The sequence below is a fragment of the Eublepharis macularius genome, chromosome 10 (genome assembly GCF_028583425.1).
Source record: "Eublepharis macularius isolate TG4126 chromosome 10, MPM_Emac_v1.0, whole genome shotgun sequence".
NCBI lineage: Eukaryota > Metazoa > Chordata > Lepidosauria > Squamata > Eublepharidae > Eublepharis > Eublepharis macularius.
Genome location: NC_072799.1, coordinates 95812761 through 95834675, shown reverse-complemented (window position 1 = coordinate 95834675; position 21915 = coordinate 95812761). Strand labels below are relative to the sequence as shown.

Sequence of the window (21915 nt, the reverse complement as noted above, 5' to 3'; positions counted from 1 at the left end):
GGACAGTATATAAGCACAAGCACACGGTTGTTAACGACAAGGCTGCTGAAAGAAGCCCAGGAATGGGGCCCTGGCCCAAGCGACCCTGCCCGAGCGAGCAGCAGAGTGCCGTGACTCATGCAATGGAGCATAAGCAGGTGTGTGAGCACCTTCGGTGTGTCAGCCGCTGAACGGTGAGGCTGTCCTGTGATACGAGGCATCAGGGGGCTGCCCTGCTACATCCTTTTCCTACAGCCACGGACCACGGAGTCGGTCCACATCACTGACTGTACTGGTCCTCCACCCAAGGCCCCTCTGGCATGGCTGAGGATGCTGAGCCACCTGATGAGTCCCAGGTTGCTGGCTCCACCTGCACAGCTGGGTGCCATCTCCCAGGCCACATGGCTGGACAGGGCAGCGCCTACAGGGGACCAGGGGTTGGCCAGCTCCCCACACTCACCCCCGCCGCTACCACAAAGAATCTTTCAATGCAGATGAGGGGCTTTCCTGGTGAGAACCTCTCTCCATCATGTCCTGCCAGGGAGGTGCTCGCAGGAACCTCGCTCTGGCGGCAGCCTTGGCTGCCCCAGGATCTCCTGCAGCTGCTGCCTGGTGTGTCCGGGGCAGCAGGGCCATTTGCCAAGACCAAAAAGCTCTCCCTGGGATGGTGGGTGGGGACATAGTAAGCGGGTTCACCCAGTTTGGGCAGACTTCGGGTTGCCTGGGCTTGTCTGATTGATACTGTTAACTCTGAGAGTACTGCTAAGGAGCTGGCGCACGCTTGCACCTCCACACGCATGCTCCCTCCTCCCCAGTCCAGTATTCTATGTGGAAGCAGTGATCAAGGGGGGTGAAGCACCGATCTGGGGGGGGCAGATGCCCCCTCTCCACCTCTTTCTTTTTTTAGTACTCCCTGGGTTAATGGTCCCAATGGGAATGGGGGAACGATGGACAGCACCTGTCCAGACCCTCACTTTCACTGGCGAAGAGAAGAACCACCCAGGGGCGGGGAGCTCCCCCCTGCGGGGTGTGTGTGTGTGTGCATAGCATGTGGACTGCTCCACCCCTCCATGGACTTTCCTCGGCCCTGGCTGCTACAACCATCTACCTGGTGCTTCAGACCCCAGGAACACTGAGGGGAGATCACAACCCTCTCACCCGCACACGGGTGGGACCCCGCACCCCATCCCATTTGCCATGGTGCCACGTGAGGAGGTCCAGGTGGGGCAGGGGCAGTGTGCAGCAGCAATCCCCATGGGTTCCACACACCCCTACTCTGAGCACTGAGCCACCCAATGGGGCAGAGGTGCCTGGTGGATCCTCGGGGCCGCTGCTTCCCTGGCGGCAACTATCCCTGGGGGTGTGCTGTGGGGCTACCCCAGAGAAGAGTGGGAGGAGGAGGGAGGTACTGTCAGCAACAGGAGAGCAACAAGGCGGGGAGAGACTAGTTGTTCATCACAGACTTTACCGAACTGCCAATAGTGAAGTCGATGTCTGGCCACGTATTTTCAACTTTCTTCGGCAGGGACAGGACCTGCACCCCATGGCAGAAAGCTCTTGGGCAGAGCCCCCGGCCGCCTCCCCGCTTACCTGGGGTCATGGGCACCCTGCCTGGAGTTTATGTAGGGTATCTGGGGAGCTGATTGGCTGCAGGGGAGGGAGCTTAGCCGCTGCAGGGACGCAAGTGGAATGGTCCTGCGTGAGTTGGTATCCTTTGCTCTGCTGGGCTGTTTGGGTGGGGCCAGGTGCAGGTGGGGGTGATTGACTTTTCCCGTGCAATGGGCACCTATGGATTACACCATCAGTTTTCATGGCGGATTCGGTTTCGTTTTCGCGGCCATGTCGGACGCTCCTCTCGGCAGGTCCGAGAAGAAGCAGCCGAGCACCCTGACCGGGCGGCTGATCTGCAAAGGTTAGCCCCCAGGGCTCCCAGGGAGGGAGTCTGGGTCCGGGACGCGACGGGAAGAGCCCTCTGGCAGATCGAGGCAGGGGGTAAATTGCCCGTTTGTCCCTATGGAGGCCGGCAGACGTGCGCGGCACCTAGTGTGCTGCCGGGCCATGGAAAACGGCAAAGAACAGGATTAGGCGGAAGCCTGTAAGTAAGCGAATCCCTTCTGTTACTACAAGCGCATGTGAAGGAGTGGTGGGATCTGAAGTTTAGAAGATTCGGATTTTTCCCCCCTCGCAGAGTCTCGGAAGATTGGCGCCCCCCCCTAAAATGGCAGCGAAAAAGCAGAGTCCTGCTCTGGGCAAGTCAGTTTCGGCTGCCCTGCAGGGAAGAGGCGAGTCACTCAAGGAACTGGTGAAAAGATCGGTTATCAAAGCCATAAAACCCTTTTTTGACAAGCTGAATGAAACAGATCAAAGGGTGGGCTTAATTGAGAGCGATGTGAAAGCCATCAAGGAAGTAGCGGGGGGGGGGCAGAGAAGTCTGCTCGGGAAAATGCGTCACTTATGAGAGCAACGAACAAGGAGCTAAAGTTGGTGGAAAACCAGCTGATTGGGCTGCAAGTGGAGCGAACACAGACCATTTTGCGTCTCCAGAATGTTAAAGAGGAGGAAAACGAGGATTTATGGGATCTTGCCTCGGAACTTTTAGCGTCACCCGCGAGGGCAACTAAAGAAGAAGTAAAAAGCGCCATTTTGGGAGTCCGTCGGGCATCTTCAAAATATGCAATGAAGCGGCAGCTGCCTCGCGAGATCGTTATTGAGTTCTCATCCAGGAGGGTCCGGGACAATATCCTATATAACTCATATAATGCGGAGTTGGACTTTCGGGGAAATAAAGTCAAGATACTGAAGGACGTTCCATTTTTAGTTCGGAAGAGAAGATTTAAATATAAAAAGCTGGCAGCTCTTTTGAGGGAACGTGACATAAAATACAAATGGCTATTTCTGGAAGGAATCGGGTTTAGTTATAAAGATCAAGCTTACAAGATTAATTCGGAAGATCAGCTAAGGGATTTTGTGGACAAAAATCCAGAATTTGGGCCAGACATCAAGCTAAAAGAAGAAGATCCGAAGCCTGAAGGGAGGGGGGAGGCAACGAGCACTGCGGCTGTAGCTGCTCAGAGAGAACTGCGTCCGAGGCCCAGAGGGGGGGAAAAGATTTAATTTGAATTGTAATTTGTATTTTGTAAGATCAACCATTCCATCATTACTTTATTAAGCTATTTTTTTAATTATGGCAGTATGAAGGGAAAGCATTGAAGTGTAGTGTTTAGTGTTTGTAAGTTGTCTTCCCCTTTTTTCCACCCCCCTTCCCCCTCTTCTTATTCTCCCTTCTTTCCCTTCCCTTCTACTATTGTAGTTTTTTGTAGTTTACTGTTTTAGATGTTAAAAATAATAAAAAAATATTTTAATTTAAAAAAAAAGTTTTCATGGCATAACTTTCCACTGTTGCTGGGGGTGTTCTTGTGCCCAGAACAGCTTAAGGAGCTGAATAACTTGCACCTTGCCCCCCGGCTCACTGGCACAAGGACTTATGCCCTGTTATGCCCATGCCCAACTCCTGTAGCTGAACGTCGGTGGGGGACTCCAGTGGAGCAGCTCCTGGCCGCTCTGCCATTTTAGGGGGAGTTATGCTGTCCTAAGTCCAGGATACACCAGCATAACTCCTAGTTGGCTTCCAGGGAGCTTTGCCCCCCCAAGAGGACTGTGCTGTTAGACAAGAAAAATGAAGATACGACAGGAAAAGGAAGGATGGGCTGATGGAGTGAAAATACTCCTTGAACTACATTAATAGTGCAGTCCCATGAAAGATTACCCTTTTCTAAGCGCACTGAATCAGGGGTTTAAAATGATGTAACTTCGTAACTCGTAGTTGGCTTCCAGGGAGCTTTGCCCCCCCCCAAGAGGACTGTGCTGTTAGACAAGAAAAATGAAGATAAGACAGGAAAAGGAAGGATGGGCTGATGGAGTGAAAATACTCCTTGAACTACATTAATAGTGCAGTCCCATGAAAGATTACCCTTTTCTAAGCGCACTGAATCAGGGGTTTAAAATGATGTAACTTCGTTTAGAATTGCACTTTACGTTTCCGAAAGAACACAATAACGGAAAAAGAAACCAAAACTGTTATTACTCATATTTTGTTGTGGCTAGAGAAAGTTTTCCAGAAATTGTGGAGTCTGATATGCTGAGATAATGCTTTGTTACTTTTGTAGATGGTATAGGTTTCAGAATAATCAAAATAGAAGCCCTCTCTCTGAAATAATCATAAAGCATCAAACACAAGTGGAAGTACTGAATTTTATTGAAGGCCAAGAAAATAAAATTTGTGCGCGTGGCCTCATTACATATTTGTTCCAGGTTTATGCTTGTGCCTTGCTTGTACCTGCATAAAGTCCTTTGCAAATTGTTCTCGGAGCTGCTGCCAGCTTGCTCTCTGGCTCACTCTCCAACAATGCTTTGCTGCTTCTTGTAGCAATGAGCAAACGCTAGCAAAACACAATGACTTACTTGCTCCTCTTTGCTGATGCTAGAAGAAACTGGGCACAGCAAGCAGCCCCATGGGGGCGGGACACGGGGCTCTCCTGGGGCAGCTGTGCCAGAAACCGAAGCTGCTACAGTCACTCATGCAGCTCTACAGGTTTCTGCATGAGTGAGAGCCACAAATCCCAGCTTACTGAACAGGTAGAAGAAGAAAAAACAGCAGCAAAGGAAGGCCACTTAGCGGCTGAGAATTTCAAGGCAGCCTGGAACAAAGAAGCTGATCTTATACAATGGTATGAGCGACCTGCTTCAGGACGCTGCTGAATTATTCCAGTTCCAGGAACAATATTTAACAAAGATGGAAAAAGTCAGGCTGACATATTGCCACTGACCATAAGCACATGTACAAATTCCTAGAACATCTGCCAAGATGCGTGCACCCAAGGAAAAAATATCCCACAATCCTGTGTGAATGACCCCCTCAGTGTCTGATGCAGAGGTGCTAAAACTTACAGGTAAAAATATCAGTTTGTTTTTACTGTTTATGAAACCTCCTATAAATGTCAAGAAGATACAAAACTGTAACACAGACACACAGTGCAATATTCAGTACACCCCAAAATAATCGGGAGCTTTTAGCACCAAAAATTATTCAGCTGTTGCGAGAGATCCAAACATCTTTCCTCATAGCATCGTTTTGTTGTTGTTGTTGCAGAGAAACTGCATTTCTTCAGGCACTCAAAGAAGAATTTCGGGGGGGCTGGCAAATTCAGTAACTGTCTTCTCCAAAGGAAATAAAAATTTAGTGTCCCTATAAGGTTTTTAGAGCACAATCCAAACATTTTTAAGAATTTCTTCTCATCTGTACCACTCGAGTACAGAAGTGCTGGTCTAACCTTTGTTAAAAAGCCTCAAATACCAATTGCAAGTATGAATTATCCACACTGCAATGTTTTTGCAGTTTCATGGACCTTTTTAAAAACAGTCTTTTAAAAAAGGCTGCCCTGCCCTTGTTTCCTGTGCTGCAGCGCACACCGTCCCCAAAGCGTCTGCAGCTAGCATGCGGCAGGCTTGCTCAAAGTAACACATGGGAATTGGCAAGACTGTGGGATAAGCCCTGAAGGGCAGAGTGTTATCAAGCGGTGGCTACAGTCAGATCTGAAACGCACCAAAATAAAATAAAAACGGGGGAACCCCGCCCCGCAAAGATCCTCACCAGATTGATCAGCCTCCTCATGGCATGTTCGTGAGAGCAAAGACATTCACAGGGGTCAAATCCACCTTCCGCCATGGTTATCCAAACGACCCTTCAGCAGACCTGGACAAGGCAAGGCGTGAGAGGTCAGACACATTCCCTGTTCCCAACGAAGTTGCAGTTCTTGTTCGGCAGACAAACGTCCACAAGTGGGGACCCATAAAGACTAGCGGGAGGCATCTCCTCTTCCCCTCTCCCACCATCTCCTCTTTCCCTTCCCTGCCCCTCGTAGAGCTAAGCTACAAGTGACGCCTGACTCAGGTTGGACACTTGTCAGCTTCCCTCAAGTTTTGATGGGAAATGTAGGCATCCTGGTCTTGCAGCTGTAATGGAGAGCCAAGCTGTAAAGCCAGGACGCCTACATTTCCCATCAAAACTTGAGGGAAGCCTCTCCCCTTTTTCTGCTTCCCTCTCTCCTTCTCACCCACCTTTGGCTGCCCCCGTCCCCAGCAGACTCTCTTCAACAAGGCTGAGAACCGCCGCTTGAGGCAACATATGATCCAAGCAGAAGTATCATCACCAGTATGCATTTTATTTAACTCTTCAGTATTAAAAATCCTATAACTACTCCTGCCAAATGTTCATTGTGCTTTACACTAATTCAGATTATTGTAGCTGCACTCTCCTCCCACCGTAAGAGACAGAGTGAACTAAAGTGATAGTTGCGTTCTGACTTCTGATCCTCACCTTCTTGATTTGGAGGATGGTGGGGTTCATTTCAACAAAGTTTACTTGCGAGTAAGTATACTGAGTCAGAGATTTCTTATCTCACCCCTGTCATTTCCCCACCTCCTCTTATCATCCGCATCCTTCTCTTTTGCCTTTAAAACAAACTTGTATTAGCTGAGTCATAGCTACTCCTTGGCCCCTATCCAGCGAAAGTGAGTTCTCACTAGACGCCACTGAGCCATTGATTTCAAGAGGACTTTGCATGACTTAACTTTAGCTGCAGTGGGACTCCTTTTTTATATATTTGCCAGAATCTTGAGGAGGGGGAAAAGTAGCAAGAGGAAACCATATCATAACTTTTGCTTCCCTGTGACATACAGAAAAAGCAGAACCTCTGGGAGAGGCAGCAAACTGCTGAGTCTCAGGGACCGCCCCCCACACCTTCTGTCCTGTCGGCCGGCCCTCTGGGGCACCCAGTTGGCTGTTGTGTGCGGCAGGATGCTCCGCTCCTGGGCCCACTGGTCCGATGCAGCAGGGCTCTTATGTTCTTACTTTCTTTACTGTTTTACTGAATGTGATTTGTCTGCATTATCCTCTGATATGGTAAATCTACAGCTCGCCTTCATCATTTTAGGCAGAAGGATGGCAGCACATTAGGAAAAATGAAATGTCTGCCTGTTAGTTCTCTCTTGCAAATGCTCACCTCTGTCCCTGCATTACTATTAAACAACAAACATTTGTTTATGATAGAAGAGCTCACTGAGGTAATATATCATGCCACCCACACCAAATTAACGTTTAAAACATGATTTTACTAATTTGCAAATCTGTGATGACTGTTCAGCATTTCCAGGCACCAGAGTTCAAAAACATTAAGAACAATAAAGTATATTATTGCTATTATTTGCTTATTTTCTAACATAAACATTATTAAAAAATAAAAGGACAACTTATTCGTTATCTCAAATGCAAAAACAGAGAAGTAACCTGATAAGCAGTAGGTTAAGTCAACCAATGACATACTATCTAATACAGTGCATAATTGAACTATTAAATTACTACATTCCCAATCACGAGCACTTTTTAAAACTAAATATACCTATCAGGCATACACTAAGTGGTGGCCATAATGACCAGAAATGCAACTGGTCCTTTTCAGAGAAAAACCTCTCAGATTACCAGATGCAGGGGGACAGTGCAGAAATAATGGGTTGGATCCTGTGGGTCTGTTCCCCTGGCAGAAGACCACCACTGCCCTGACTGTCCTGTAGGAGGAGATGGGTAGGAGAAGTTGGCACGAGGAAGACAACTGGTCCACAAGCACCCAGAGAATGAGGGAGCCTTCAGTAAGGCGTGAAGCACTCTGGGTGGTCTTGGGCCAGCCTCACCTTTTTCAAAGACGTATTATGATGACCAAAGAGCGAAGGGAGAACCCTGAATATAATACCAATAGTCTCTCTCATGGCATTGTTTATTTTGTTTACTTTATTTATATCTTACCTTATCTCCCCAAAGGGGACTCAAAGTGGCTCACCTCATTCTCCTCCCCTCCATTTTCTGCTCAGCACTACCTTGTGACTGGCCCAAGGTCACACCATGAACTCCCACGGCAGAAGGTGGATACAAACCAAGGCCTTCCTAGTCCAACACTTGAACCACGAGACCACACTGGCTCTCTAATAATCCTTCCGTATTTGACACCTGTCCAAAACAGAACCAGGTACAGCAGAACCAGGCCACTATACCACCTTGAAGAGTAACCATCAACAGGGACATGGCGTTTCCTGATTCGGGCAGGTGCTACGAGAGGTCCACACCCTCCTGCTCTTCACGAACCCTGGCATCTTTGTCGCTTAACCAGACATGTTAAGCTTGCAGTCTGTCATGCCACAGCCCTCCGAGACCTTTTTAAAAATTCCTTGGAAAACACTGCTTCCAACAGGCTCAAATTAAAACAGTATTGTGATGAAGCACATAAAAGGGGCCCTGACGTAAAATCTCCATTCTTCCCAACACGTTTGAGTATCTGATTGAAGATACAAAACAACCGCCCGCCCCTGCCCCGCCACCCCATCCCAGCACTCACTGCTCACTATGGAAGGCTCAAGATCATGGGTGCAAAGCAAAGCGTACATGTGCTCGCTGGCCTGCCTTTTCATACTGGAGCATACATGAGACTCTCATCATTTGGACGATATCCTCAACCACACATGCGCAGTTATCAAGAGGCCTGCTGAAACCAGGCCCTTTTAAACATACCCACATCCTCCTTTCTGTTTAATTAGCTTTCAAGGCTGCTAACAGTAAATAAAGCTCATGTAACCTCTATGCCAAATTAAAACACACGAAAGAGTCCCACCCCTGAATCCTTAAACTGTTTGTACAAGCGCACATATCAATAAAAGAAACTTTACAATCATGTCTGAGCACAGGTTTTGCTGCATGAAGCCCCAGGTTCAATTTTGAACATCTCCAGCTTTTGTAGCAGGGTTGGAACAGGCGCTGCCAATTAGAAAAGGGCAGTGTTTGAACAAGCCAGCGGCCTAACTCTATAAAGCGGCTTCCTGTGTTCGAAGAGTGAGCAGAGACGGCTAATCTTTATTTACGGAGCCTCTTTGAAAATCGCCATCTCGCAACAGCAGGAATGTTCACTGCCAGCTCAGCAAATCCTCCTTCTAGTCATTCAACCTTGTGAATACAGACAAAAAATGTTCTGCCAACCAAGCCAAAGCAAAGAGAACACTTACTAAAGCCTCCATCTGCCGAAAAAGCCCAAGTGTGGTACTAGGTTTACAGTCATCAATAATAATATTGAAAAGACCAGGCTATAAATACTCATGCAGGGACAATTAATGTTGTTTTGAACTCAGTTTCTCAGAGAGTAGCAGCTGTTTTGCACATTCTGTCCTTTGATAATGGCACATCACCATTCAGGACATTACATTAGGCACCTTCCAAGAACACTGTGCACATTCCCAATACCTGAGCAAGAGTCACCAGGGAAGGAATACCACGCTTTGATAGAGTACACATTTGGAGGCCTCTGTTTAGACTGTAAAGGTATCTTAAAGAGTGGGAACAGCCCTCTGCTAATATCCCTAGACTTCAAGGGCCCCTTGCTAGCCAGGGTTGACACAGCTAGCCACAGATCTAGGACAGAACTGCATAACTTTCAGCTAAGAAGAAGACAGCCACGGGTGGTGACCCAAGAGGGGTTTGATGAACTTTCTGATTTACTTCCTGCCTAGGACTGCCAAATCTCTATCAGGTAACTATCCACAGGTGATGAGGGTATATTTGGCTTTGTTCAGTACAACTGAGAACTCCTACCTTGTGAATCAGAAAATAAATGTTTGTTTAAAAACAGCAAACAAAGCCTGCTCTTATTTTAATTTCTCCACCTTTTCATCTACATTGGGTCCTTTAGATTCAAAACAGCGGAAGACATGATACCCTGTCGTCCCTGGACTGTCCGCTTCAGGCAACAGGCAGGTGGAGCTCAGGACTGCGTAGCACCCAACGGGAAAAACTTCCTGCCTAGATAGCAGCAAGCTCTAGTTTAACATTCTCCCTTACAGACTAGTTTTCTATGTGCAGGAAGTGTTTTTCTTACCTAGGGAAATAATCTGAAATGGTACAGTCCAGTAGCAGTTTTACCATGTAATATACTGTTTGCATAGAGCAGACTAAGACAAAAACATACTACAGGGCGGCACATCAGTGTTACGTAGAGCTTAAAAACATTAGGAACGGTCTGCCAGAGAAGGGACATCTGGCCCAGGCACCAAACCAGAGGCAGATTGGTAATTAAGGCTACCGGGACCAGTCCAAGCAAGCTGCTGGCCTGGACAGCTGCCCCCCCAGCCCCAAGACTGGGGAGTCCCTCACCCTGTGTGGCATGAGTAGCAGGTGCCTTTGGGAGCCAGCAGCCTGAGCCCCAGACCGGCCAGGGGAGAAGGGGCACAGCCCCATGGAGCCCCTTGCTGGGAAAGAGGTCATGTGCCCAGCAAGTCCCGTGTGGCAAAGGAGGTGCTCACCCAAGCTGTGCAGGGTGGTAGGACAAGCTCTTTCTTCCTCATGTCCTCATGGGGAGGGGCAGGGTTGTTTTTCCAGGCATTTGCCCCCTCCAAAGTCACCCCTGCCCCACGTCTTGGCACTTCTCTTTACATCCCCCTCCTTCATTTCCAAGATGCAGTTACAATCCAGTGTGCTCATAAGACAGGCCACAGTAGACAGAATTGGATGTCCTTTTCATGATGGGATCATTTTGTGATAAATGGCTAAACACAGGAGACGGACCGGACTCCTTTGTTCCTGTAGGCGTTCATTTGGGAGGGCGGTGTTCCCTAGATTTTTCCCTACATAATCAGTTATTGTGTGCACCATGGGTCAGAAAAGGCACGGGTAAAACATATACTTTTCACAACCCACAGCAATATGATAAAAGGACAAGAACATCAGCCTTTCTAGCAGTACCTATTCAATGGGTGTAGTTCCTATTTCTTCACTGCATTAATTGTTTTCCAGTAAATAAAAAATTCTTTTTTTACTGGAACTTGCCTGCCAGCAATACTCATTTGGATAACATATGGAAAGTAATATAAACTCAGTTTTGAAGTTCTGCAAATTTAACACATTTTGAAGAGCACAAAAGGACTGCAATAATTATTGTGCAGCAATAAAAATGTGCAAGCTGACTACATCAAAGTGTCAAAGTATGTTTTCTGGTTTGTATGGAATTGTGTGGCTTGAAGTAACATTTAAAAATCATTTTATGAAATATGTCAAAACTATGAATGTCGTTCAGTAAATTCAGCTGGTTTGCTCAAATTCTTCAGTCACTTAAACTAATTGTCTAGCAAGACCTGGAGTATGAGAGAAAATGCTGTCTTCTATACTTGAACATGTCATGTCACTTTTATGTGGTGATTCACACTATTTGCTTGGATGTTACTCAAATGGTCAGCTGTTCCAAGAAGACAATAATTTGTACACTGTGAGTAGCTCACTCACTCAAAATGGTGGCTGTATTTCTTACCAAGTATATCTTGCATTCTGACTACAACTGGAAATCCCTCCAATTAAAGACTGATAAGATTTCCCTGGTTTTGAAGGTGATACAGACCAAGATGGCTTCCCTCCTGGAACAATATGATCGTGGGTGCTGCATGGAGTAGAAAGCTCCCATTATATCATACCATTCTTAGGCCATGTTTTTTGCTACTATTTAACAGTTGCTCCTCTCTCTATCTAAGCCTTGTATTCAATTTTCATGGCCAATAATTCTGTTCTTCGGCTTCCTCTGTGCTAATCACAGTTTTGAGGCAGTCTTCATGACCCCAACATTCAAGGGACTGAGGTAAAAGTATTCTGTTTTAAAGATACTTCTGTTGAACTGGCTGTTATACATAAGGCCACATTACTCCAGAGATTATTGCTCCAAGAACTCACAACAGCCAATGCTGAACTGAAAGTCAAGAAGAAGAAAGGAGCGAGGGCAAGGGAGGGTAAGAGTTAAAGGAAGAATACAGAACACAGGTCAGGTAGCGCTCTGTGTGTGAAACAAATTTCAGCTTTCTGCGTCTCATGGAAGTAATCTAAAAATGTTGATACCCTAACAAGCAAGGCGTGGCAAAGACGGTGAGCCCGTGTGTTTTTGTGGTTGGAATGCTGGGCTAGGATCGGGGCAATCCACGTTGCCACCTCCACTCTGCCACAGAGGTTCATGGAAGGACCCGGGACCACTCACTCGCCACTGGCCTAACCTACCAGGGAGGTTGTTGTGTGGATATAAACGGAGGTGGGAAGAATGATAAGTAAGTTTTGAGTCCCCATGGTGGGGGGAATCAGGGTATAAATATGTCCATAAACTGTAACAAGTAAGCCCAATGCTTGCTGGTTTCAGGGTTATAGACATAAGATGCACATTTCATTTACAGCTCAGAACTACCTTGACCTCAGTCAGACTCCACTTTTGTTCATCTACTTTATGTCCAAATCCATTTAATGGTATCATCTCTGCTCATTCATTTTAAGCAGGCAGCCACTTGTGTCAACTCTGTACTTCGGTTGGGTTGAATCTCTCCTTTTCCTGACCTACAGAAAATCCCCTTGCAGCTTGAAAAAGCATCTAATAACTCCCAGCAGAAGCTGTGAACTGTCAGCAAGAGCTGCTTGGGGAAGTGGTTTCACCACCAATGGAATGGCTCGTAAGGCTTCTCAAAAGGCTTTGAAGCAATATTACACCCATCCAAATCTGTGAGAGACTGAACTAAAATATTAGATGTTTCATAGTTTTCCTGATAGCTTGTAATGTGAAATGCTCAAAATTAGCAGTCTAGTTCTAAAACTTGCCAGGCTAGAATGCAAGCGTTTAGGACAGCTCATATGAACACCACGTCACAACACATCACGTTCTTCCAGAGCGGCAACAACATTGTGCCAGCAGCATGAGAAAGACAGGTATCGTGGGTATTTGTTGCTTACTGTAATCTCATTATATAATTACCAAGAAACCTGACCAATAATTGAGCAATCTATCTAGACGAGAAAGGTTGTTGACTGAATTTTCAGAATCACAGTTGTGTACTTCCTTTTTTAATTTTTTCAGCTGCAAGAAATGGGAGACAGTGGGCTGGTTTGCCTGACATTTTTGCCCGCTTTCCCCACTCACAAGAACAGACTACTTGCATGAAGAGTTTACCGTGGAAGACAACTTGCTTTTCAACTTGCCAAGTATTTTTTTAAAAATTAAATACACAATAAAATATCGCACATCTAAATAAAGCACACAAATACACCCTTCCTGCCTTGTACTGTCAGAAAGCCCTTGAAAGTTTCCTATCAGGCTGTGAAACAATATTTTTAGCCTCATGTAATACAAAGATACCCCTCAATGATCTCTGTCTTCAGGGACGCCCCTTTCACGTCAGCCACCTTGATAAATGTCTACCACAAAACTCACCTGTATGTGCTGCAGAGGATCCCACAGTTCTGTTCTAAACCTAAAGCCCATGCTTGGTTCAAGTAGGGCCTCCAAGACAGGTCCACCTGGGCCTCACTAACTTGACACGGATAGATCTGGGGAGAGCAGAGGAGACGAAGAACCCCTGTGCTTCTGATAGATAAGTTTGCCCTTTCTTACCAATTGTTTGAGCCATTTATGAACAAACACATGAAAGCTGCCTTTTACCCAGTCCAAGCACGGTCCACCAGGGCCTGTCCTGTTTATTCTGACTGGCAGTGGCTCTCCGGGCTCTCAAGCAGAGGCCTGTCATATCCCCTACTACCTAATCCTTTTAAGTGGAGATGTTGGGAAGAATGCCATGAAAACCTCTACCTCGGAGTCACAGCCAACCATGGAACATCTCTGAAGACCACTCATAGAAAACCTAACGAGCAATTCCTGGGAATAACTGCCGGTGGGTACGAAAGCAAGCATTAAACTGTGGCCCCATTTTAAAATGGATGTTTGCTATGCAAATATGTTATGCTCACATCTAAATATATGTAGAAGTTCAAAATAAGATGTGTTGCTGCAAGACAAACAAGTAACTTGGATTTTAAAAGGGAGGCTGTGGTGAAGCACACGCAAATGATGTTAACGCACCGTTGCTTTTCACAGTAAAAGAAAGAGAGAGAGAATTGCACATGGAAACTGCACTTTATAAATCTGGTTGTATTTTCAATAACTGCAGCAGTAAAGTGTGCCAAAATATACTGTGCACAATTGTACAAAATACACCAGCACACAATTAGACTGCTTAAATTCCAGTGAAGTCAGAGTAAGAATGCAGCCTCTTACATTTTTATTCTGACTTCTTTACCAGTGGCGGCTCAGGAAGGGAGAGACCAAAATTCTTTGCTCTTAAACCTTATGTAAGAATGATGTATGGTGGGTGTGTGGGTGTGCATTTCCTTACAAACATAAGGCGTAGATAAAAATCAAAAAGAAGGGGGCAATATCTGGGCAATTAGGTCAAAAGGAGGAGTCAGTTTGAACAAATTACTCTTGGAACGTATCTTTACAGAATGGCTCATTCAAGCAACTTGTTTACAGATAATCCTGGAGCTTCTCGTTCACGGGGTCATCTCTGAGAAAGAAGAGAGGATGACTTCATCTAGGGAATCTCTCCTACAACCTTCCCTTAGAGGCAAGCCAGCCTACATACAATGCAGTTAGTACACTAGTATTGGAACAGTTCACTAACGTTCTTTTACTTTAACAACGCTTTTACAAAAGTAAGTTGGAGTAATGGTTAGAGTGTCAGACTAGGGCCGATTCAAACCCTCTGGAGCCATGGAAGCTCACTGAGTGACCCTGGGCCAGTCAGTCTCTCAGCTTAACCTACCATACAGGGTTGGTTTTGCAGGAGAGTGGAGAATGAAGTAAGCCACTTTGGGTGCTCATGGAGGAGCAAAGCTGGGAACAAACAAACAAACAACCGTCAGAAACAGACTAACTTTGTGGTGCTGAATTACATCTATAGATGACTGAGGGCAGCAGACACAAGGCTCAAGGGTTCTGAGGGCCTGTAACAATACAAAAGGAAGTGAGGTTGTCAGTTCACCTGACTCCTCTGCTTTCCCCAACCCAACTGACCTGCTGTGTGTTTCCAGTAAGACAAAATGGACCTCAGGTGTATCAAACGTCTCACTGGCTTATCTAAGGGATGGACATACCATCCAACACAGAGCTTTGGTCTCTCCTTATGGTAGACCAAACACATGGAAAAGATTCTTCAGATTCCCTGAAGTTTGGCCAGCTGTAATCAGAGGGCTTCACCCAGACAACAAAAAAACAAAGGAAAGTGCAGGCATTTCTTATAGATACATATAATTTCATAACATTACAATACCAAATGTATTTATTTATTTATTTGAGCATGCATATCCTCCTGGCATTCCACATAGTTCAAGATGGCTTACAAAATAAATTTTAAAATTTCCAAATTAAAACCAAGATAAAATCTCTCCCTCCTCTCTTAAAAAGATGCCTACCCTTCACACCCCCTTAAAAACCTTGGCAAGCACTGCAGCGCCTCCTGAATATTGTCATGTTTTCATGTTACCAAAAACCTACAAAGGCTCCTCCGGGAACTAAGACTAAGCAACAAAACGACACCCTTCCCGGAGTAAACAATCAGAGCTATTACAAAATCAATTTTTTTAATATATATATGTAAAGTGCAAAAGGTGCAGAAAGTGCTCAATTTCATCCATAAATAGCAATCAATATCAATATCAAACGATCATCTAATCCGTATACATCACAATAAATTAACTACTTAACAACGTCAATATCAACCAATCATCTGCTCCATATATATCACAATGAATTAAGTTTCTATACGACAATATCCAACTGGTGGAATGTACAGAGACGATACAAGAACATTTCATACATGCAGGTGCACACCGGCACTCTAGCTGAATCAATCAAACAATTACAGTCTCAGTCACCTGAAGCCGTACAGTTGCCTGCAGTAGTCTGTGGAGCTGCAAAGTGCCACGCCTATGGGTTTTGCCGGTGTAAGCTTTAGGTTACACAGTAGAAGGGCACAACAGGGCATGATAGCAGTGTACTACACAAAATAATACAACCCACTTCACCGTTTTTGACAGCAATTGTGTTTGGGTGATTCTCTGATGTGAAGTGAGTTGTGTTATTTTTGTGAGGTGGAATGCTGGAATGCCCTTTGGTGTGCCCCCCTGCTGTGTAACCTAAAGCTGTTCAGGAAATAAAGTGTTTTTGACAGGAATTGTGCTTTTGTGATTCTCTGATGTTAAGTGAGTTGTGTTATTTTTCTGTGTGGGGACTGCTGGTGCAATGTGTCATAATGCTTTGCCTACTTGTACTTTGAAAGGGAGAAAATTTTTAAAAAACTTTATTTTGTGTTGTTCGTGTTTTATTCTTTGTTGTGCATTTGGTTCCCATCATAGGGAACAATGGGGCTGGCTGGCCAGCCATCTCTGTAGGTGGTGGGGGAATTTGAGGGAGGGTGTCTGTGGTTCAGGTGCTCTTTCACAGGGAGCAGCTGGCACTCAGAAGTGTGCCCACCATTGTGGCACCCCTGGGCTGTGCAGAATTGCCCAGGGAAAGAGAGTTTAGAAGTTCCCAGCATAGGGAACAAAGGGAGAGGGCTGGCCTTTGCCAGCCTGTTCCTGGGGTTATGGGTGTGGGGCAGGTGGGGGTGGATTTGGGTCTGTGAGGGGCTAATGTGGGGATTTGGGTCTGTGTGTGGCAGCTGGGGGGGAATTGGGTTTGTATGGGGCTGTAAGGGGTGGACTTTAGGGTCTGAGAGGACCTACTTGGGGAGGCCATGAAATGGCCCCCCCAAGTGGGAGCAGTCTGAGCCTGGGTGGGGGGTGGGGGGAAGGGTGGGAGAAGGGCCCCTGAGGGCTGGGGGGCATTTTGCATGCAAAATGCCACCCCTGGCAACACAAGCCTCCCCCAGCTGTCAGTGGTAGAGATGAGAGCACCTACTTGGGGAGGCCATGAAATGGCCCCCCCCAAGTGGGAGCAGTCTGAGCCTTGGTGGGGGGTGAGAGGAGGGGTGGGAGAAGGGCCCCTGAGGGTGAGGGGGCATTTTGCATGCAAAATGCCACCCCTGGCAAAGGAAGCCTGCCTCTTCATTTTTTCCCCATAGGAAAAAATGAATGAAGATGAGCAGCAGCAACCTAAAGCTATGGCTTTTTTTAAAGGAGAGGATAGGGGACCTGGTTTGGGGGGCCATAACATGGCCCCCCAAAGTCCAATCGTTCTGAAACTTGGGGGGTTGTTAGAGGGGAGTTAGAGGAAGGCCTACACCAAATTTGGGGTGATTCGGTGGGAAAATGCCTCCCCCAGGCTTCAGAGAAGCCTGAGGAGGCTTTTTCCCATTGAAAAAGCTAACCCGAATCAACCCGAATCGATTCGGGTTATGGCGATTCGGAAAACCCGAATCGATTCGGGTTTTCCCGAATCGATTCGGGTTTCTCCGAATCAACCCGAATCGGGGTGATTCAGGTTTTTTCAGGTTTTCCAAAACCCGAACTGCACACCCCTACCTACAACCTTGTTTCCTGGAGGTGCCAAGGACTGAGCATGGGACCATATCCAAATGCTGCCACGGTGTAACGACCCTTCCCATAGAGCAAACTTGGAGAAACTACCCAAGCAAAACCCCTGCAGCGGGATTCATGGTGAAAAATATGCCACGGGGAAGCTGATCCCAGGGGCCTGTGCTGTGGTAGCCTCAGCCCATAAAAGGAAGGAAGGGACAAATTAAAAACCAAACAGTACAGAAGCTTCTCTTGATGAAAGTCTTGAGATCTTTGTTTCGGAGCTACTCAGGAAAGCCACATAACAATACTGAAGAGTCCGTATTAGAACAAGCATCAGAGAGAAACAGTTCTGGGCACATACCCTGCCAGAACACATTTTACTAGGATTGTTTAACTCTACCCCCCACCCCTTTATCGGCCTTGTTTTTATCCCTCCTTCTTTTAAGCCACTCAGGGTCACTTACCTGATTGGTACCCTAATTATATTTTCACAGCACCCCTGTCTTGCGGCACTTTATAAAGATTTCTTTGTTGTGGCATCAATGTTGGTGAACCAGAAAGCCCTTTAAAAAGATGGCGATGGGATCTTCTGCAGGGCCAAGCCTCACCTGTGGAAGGTCTCATCTCTATCCTTTTAAAAACAGGACCAGGTAGTAAGGGTTGGCAAGACCTCCAACTAAGACCCGAAAGAGCCACTGCCTGGCAGAGCAGGCAAGAACGACTGTGACAGACCAACCACCTGGCTCAGCGCAAAGTGGCTTTATGTGTTCACCTAGGCATATTCATAAAATGTTCCCTTTAGTGGGAAGATACAAGTATACACACACAGAGCTACAAACCGTAAACGCTTGCAGCGTGGGGAAGGGAGGCAGGCTGTTGCAAAGGGAGGACGGAAGGTCCAAAACTTAGAACTATTACTACATTGCAAAGCACCGATGAAAACAAGATCTTGTCAGAAGAGTCGATCATCCAAAGTGGATGTGAACCACTCCCAGCTGTAGGTGAACGAGCAGAGCAGGATGAATCACAAGAGTGGGCCTAAACATGTAAGAAACAACAGCGACTTAAGCCAGCCACCCCCGGCCCCGCCGTGTCCCAATGGGATAGTATCAAAGCTGTATACGACTTCCAACCCTGCAGCTTCTTGCCCTGTGAAATTCTTCTGATGGCCAAGGTCGCAGGTAGAAACTGTGGTCCAAAATCAACTTGGGCAACACCTTTTGTTAGGACCAACCAAAATCTGATGAATGACTGCAGTCTTGAATGTACATGGGAGTCGAAACACTCTCTTACTGTTGTCTGAATTAGGGAAGCTTAAATTCAAACTTAAGAGTGTACAGGGAGATTGATAAGATACAATAGAAAAAAACCAGTTGGTTGTGTTTGCTAAATCAAACAGATAGCTTTGACAACCCTCCATGCAATTAGCTGTGTCCTCAGCATGGCTCTGGATTTTTGTTTCTTCAACAGCCCCCCTACCCCCCCCCCACACACACACCTGTGCACACCGAGCAAATCACACTGGACACCTGGGGAAACTTCAGGATTTGTGTGTGATGAGGTACAGAAAGGGGAGGTTTTGCTGTTCTAAGAAAAAGAAAAGGGTCCACTAGATCGATGCAAGCTTATGCAGTTCTCTGGGCTGCAATCTGGTCAACAACAAATGCAAAGATTTGGGAGGACAGGGAGATTTGATTCCTGGCATCTCATATTAAAGAGGTGTAAAGTATCAAGTCTGAGAAACAGAAGAGCTGTATGGCAACAAGCATTTTAAATGCCTACACAGCGGCTTTGACCAATCTTTCAGAATTTCTAATAAAAATCACCGGGCAAGGTGTGGGTCACTGGAAGTCAGGAATTTGACCTCACAATGCTTACAGATCACGTGTAACAGCCACATGCCCTGAAAAACAAGGAGATCCCACCAGTGGGATGGTGAACTTGTGATTCTACAGCGTTATGAAAGTACATTGTCGGATCCTGTGTTTTGGATATTTTAAAATGCTTTGTTCTTAACAAAGATATGGTACTAATGCCCCATCAGGATTAAACAACAAGCAAGTCTACAATTTTGGCAAAGGGCACCTTCTGAGTTATTGGACTCCTACCTTACTAAACTACTACATGAAACTCATCTTATCATACCAGTTGGTCCCCACAGAGTTTAAAAAATACCTAGTTTAGGATTCTGTTTCAGGTGACGGTGGAAGGCATACTGGGATGCTAAAGGAGCCCTGAGGCAGCTGCCCCAAGGGCCACGTCTTAGCTCAGACCCCCTGGGGGAGCTCTGGCTCCTGTCCAGGGTCAACAAGCCCAGCAGGCCCTGCAGCACAGCCGGCCTCTTCAGAGCGGCCCGGCTGTGGCTGCCGGTGGCTGCCAGCTGCCCTCAGGGAGCAGCCAGCCAGCGAGGAGCCATGAAACGGCGGCGTTTGCTGCCCCTTGGCACACAGGGGGCTTTCCAAGGGGGTCGGCAGACTCAAGGGCTCCTGGCGACTGAAGAGGGCCTCCCTAGACGGGAGCAGACAGCCCCCGAGGCCCGAGGGGCGAGGAGGCAACCTCGGTGGCCCTGGGCGCGTCAGGGCGCGGGGCTGGATGGACGCGCAGGGCTCTCCTTGGCCGGGAAGGGGCTCCGTCAGCTCGGGGGCCGGCTCAGCCCTGCGCCGAGGTCCGGCAGCGCATTTCAGGCCCACGCGCTTCGGTGCCAGGCTGGCAGGCGACCCTCCGGGGTCTTCGCGCGGTTTCCTCCTTGCCCCGCGCCTCGCCTCTCCCCTTCCCCGGGAAATCTGGTGCCCGCTCAGGGAACCCCAGCTGCGTCCGGAGCTGGACGACCGGCTGCCTCGAACTGCCGGCACCAAACGGCCCTCGCGCCTCCCGCGGCCTCGTCCTGCGGCGGCTCTGCCGGAGCAGAAACACGGCAGCGGCGGACGGGCCCCGGAAGCCTCGCGCGCCTCCACGCGCAGGGCAGCCGCCACCGTCTGCGGCCGCGGAGGAGCGGAGGGGCGCGCGCGGGCGGGGCGCCTCGGGCGAAGCATTGCACCGCGCAGCCCCGAGCAGCTGCCGCGGGGCTTGGCGGGCGAGAGCCGCTCGCGGCGCTCCCAGGCCCGGCTGCCCCCCCCCCCGTAGGCGCTGGGCGGGCTGCAGCGCTCTTCCCGGGGGGGGGGGCAGCGACGCCGAAGGGCCGCCCGGGCCGCCCAACGCAGCAGCAGCAGCAGCGCCCCGCTCCTGCGCCGCCCCCCCCCCCGGCCTCCGCCGGCCTCCGCCGGCCTCGGCTGCAGGGGACGAGCGGCGCCCCCAAAGGAGCACGAGCTCCGGCCACCTCCGCGCCCACCGCCCGGGCGGGACTGGCACGGAGAGGCCGGGCAGCGAGGGGAGGGGAGGGGAGGGAAGGGGCTCCTGCCTGCCCGCCCGCGAAAGCCGCCCTCGGACCGCCAGCCCCGGCGCAGGGCGCGCGCAGCAGCTGCTCGGAGGCTCCGCGCCCTGGAAGGGGCCGGCCCAGCGCTCCAGCCCAGGCGCCGCCGAGAGGCCGCCCCGAAACCCGCCGCCGCCGCCGCCGCTCACCGGCTTGCTCGGTCCTGCCGCCGAAGGGCGCCGCTCCGCTCCAGGACGCCGCTCGCTGCTCCGCCCGCCCCTTCCCTCTCCGCTGCGCTCCGGCGGGCCACGTCAGTGCAGCCGCCCCGGGATCCGGATCTGGCGACGCGGCCGGAAAGTTGCCTCGCCCCGCCCGGCCCGGCCTCACCTGCCCGGCCGGGCGCAGGAGGGCCTCAGCCTCGCCCCCGCCGCGCCTGCAGCCCTCGGAGGCGCCTGGAGGCCGCGGAGCTGCCCGCCGCTTGGCGCCCCGAGGAGCCGGCCGGGCTTTTCCGCGCGGCGCTCTCGGCCGCTGGCTTCCCGGCCCCGGAGTCGCTCTGCCGGGCGGTGCACGGCCCGCCTGCCTGGCCTCCGAGGGGCGCTTTTGCGGCCGCAGACGCGCAAGGCCTGCGCTGCGCACAAGCACGCCCGCCCCGCGTCCCGTAGAGTCGCCAGGCGCGAGGGATCTTAATTCTTTTAAATCTGCCCCCGGTAGAGATCCATATTTCTCCTCACAACAGCCTTGCGAGGTAGGATAGGCTGAGCGGGTGCGACGAGGCCCAGGGCCCTCCCGGACCATGGTGGGATTTGAACCTGAGTCTCCCCGGCCCTAGAGCTCTAACCAAATCGCCGGGCCATCATCTTCCAAGTATTTTGTTGAATATGCCTTGATTTTTTTAAACAGGAAAGGCATTTGAGCAGTTTTTGCCTTTTGATTTCAAAGCCTGATCCAGCAGCGCAAAAGCCACCGGGCTCTGCCCTCTTTTGTCAAAACAGTATTTTTGAAACTGCACGGTGGCAGCTCTAACCGTAACATTGTTGACTTGAAAAATGGTTTTAATATTACAACAGCACTAGTAACAAAGCCCATTGTGGGGGGAAATACAACGGGCTCCGTTAGGGATCCCAGCCAGCTGAAGGGGGCGGGCATTGCCGCCTGCTCTGCATCTGATGGGGGGGGACATTAC

General features: G+C 48.9%; 1 protein-coding gene across 3 annotated transcripts in view; it reads right to left on the bottom strand.

The window, feature by feature from the left end:
• Positions 1-21270, bottom strand: part of SMIM14 (small integral membrane protein 14) — a 47720-nt gene extending 26450 nt beyond the window's left edge. Inside the window, exons 1-2 of one of the 3 annotated variants that reach the window (XM_054989960.1) lie at positions 20942-21270; positions 5630-5731 (exon numbers count right to left, since the gene is read on the bottom strand). In XM_054989960.1, coding sequence (XP_054845935.1) covers positions 5630-5704 — 75 coding nt within the window. In that variant the 5' untranslated portion in view covers positions 5705-5731; positions 20942-21270. Of the gene's footprint in view, positions 1-5629; positions 5732-8423; positions 8493-20941 lie in introns of those variants that run through there. The other 2 variants (XM_054989962.1, XM_054989961.1) reach the window with 2 other exon arrangements.
• Positions 21271-21915: the final 645 nt, after the last annotated feature.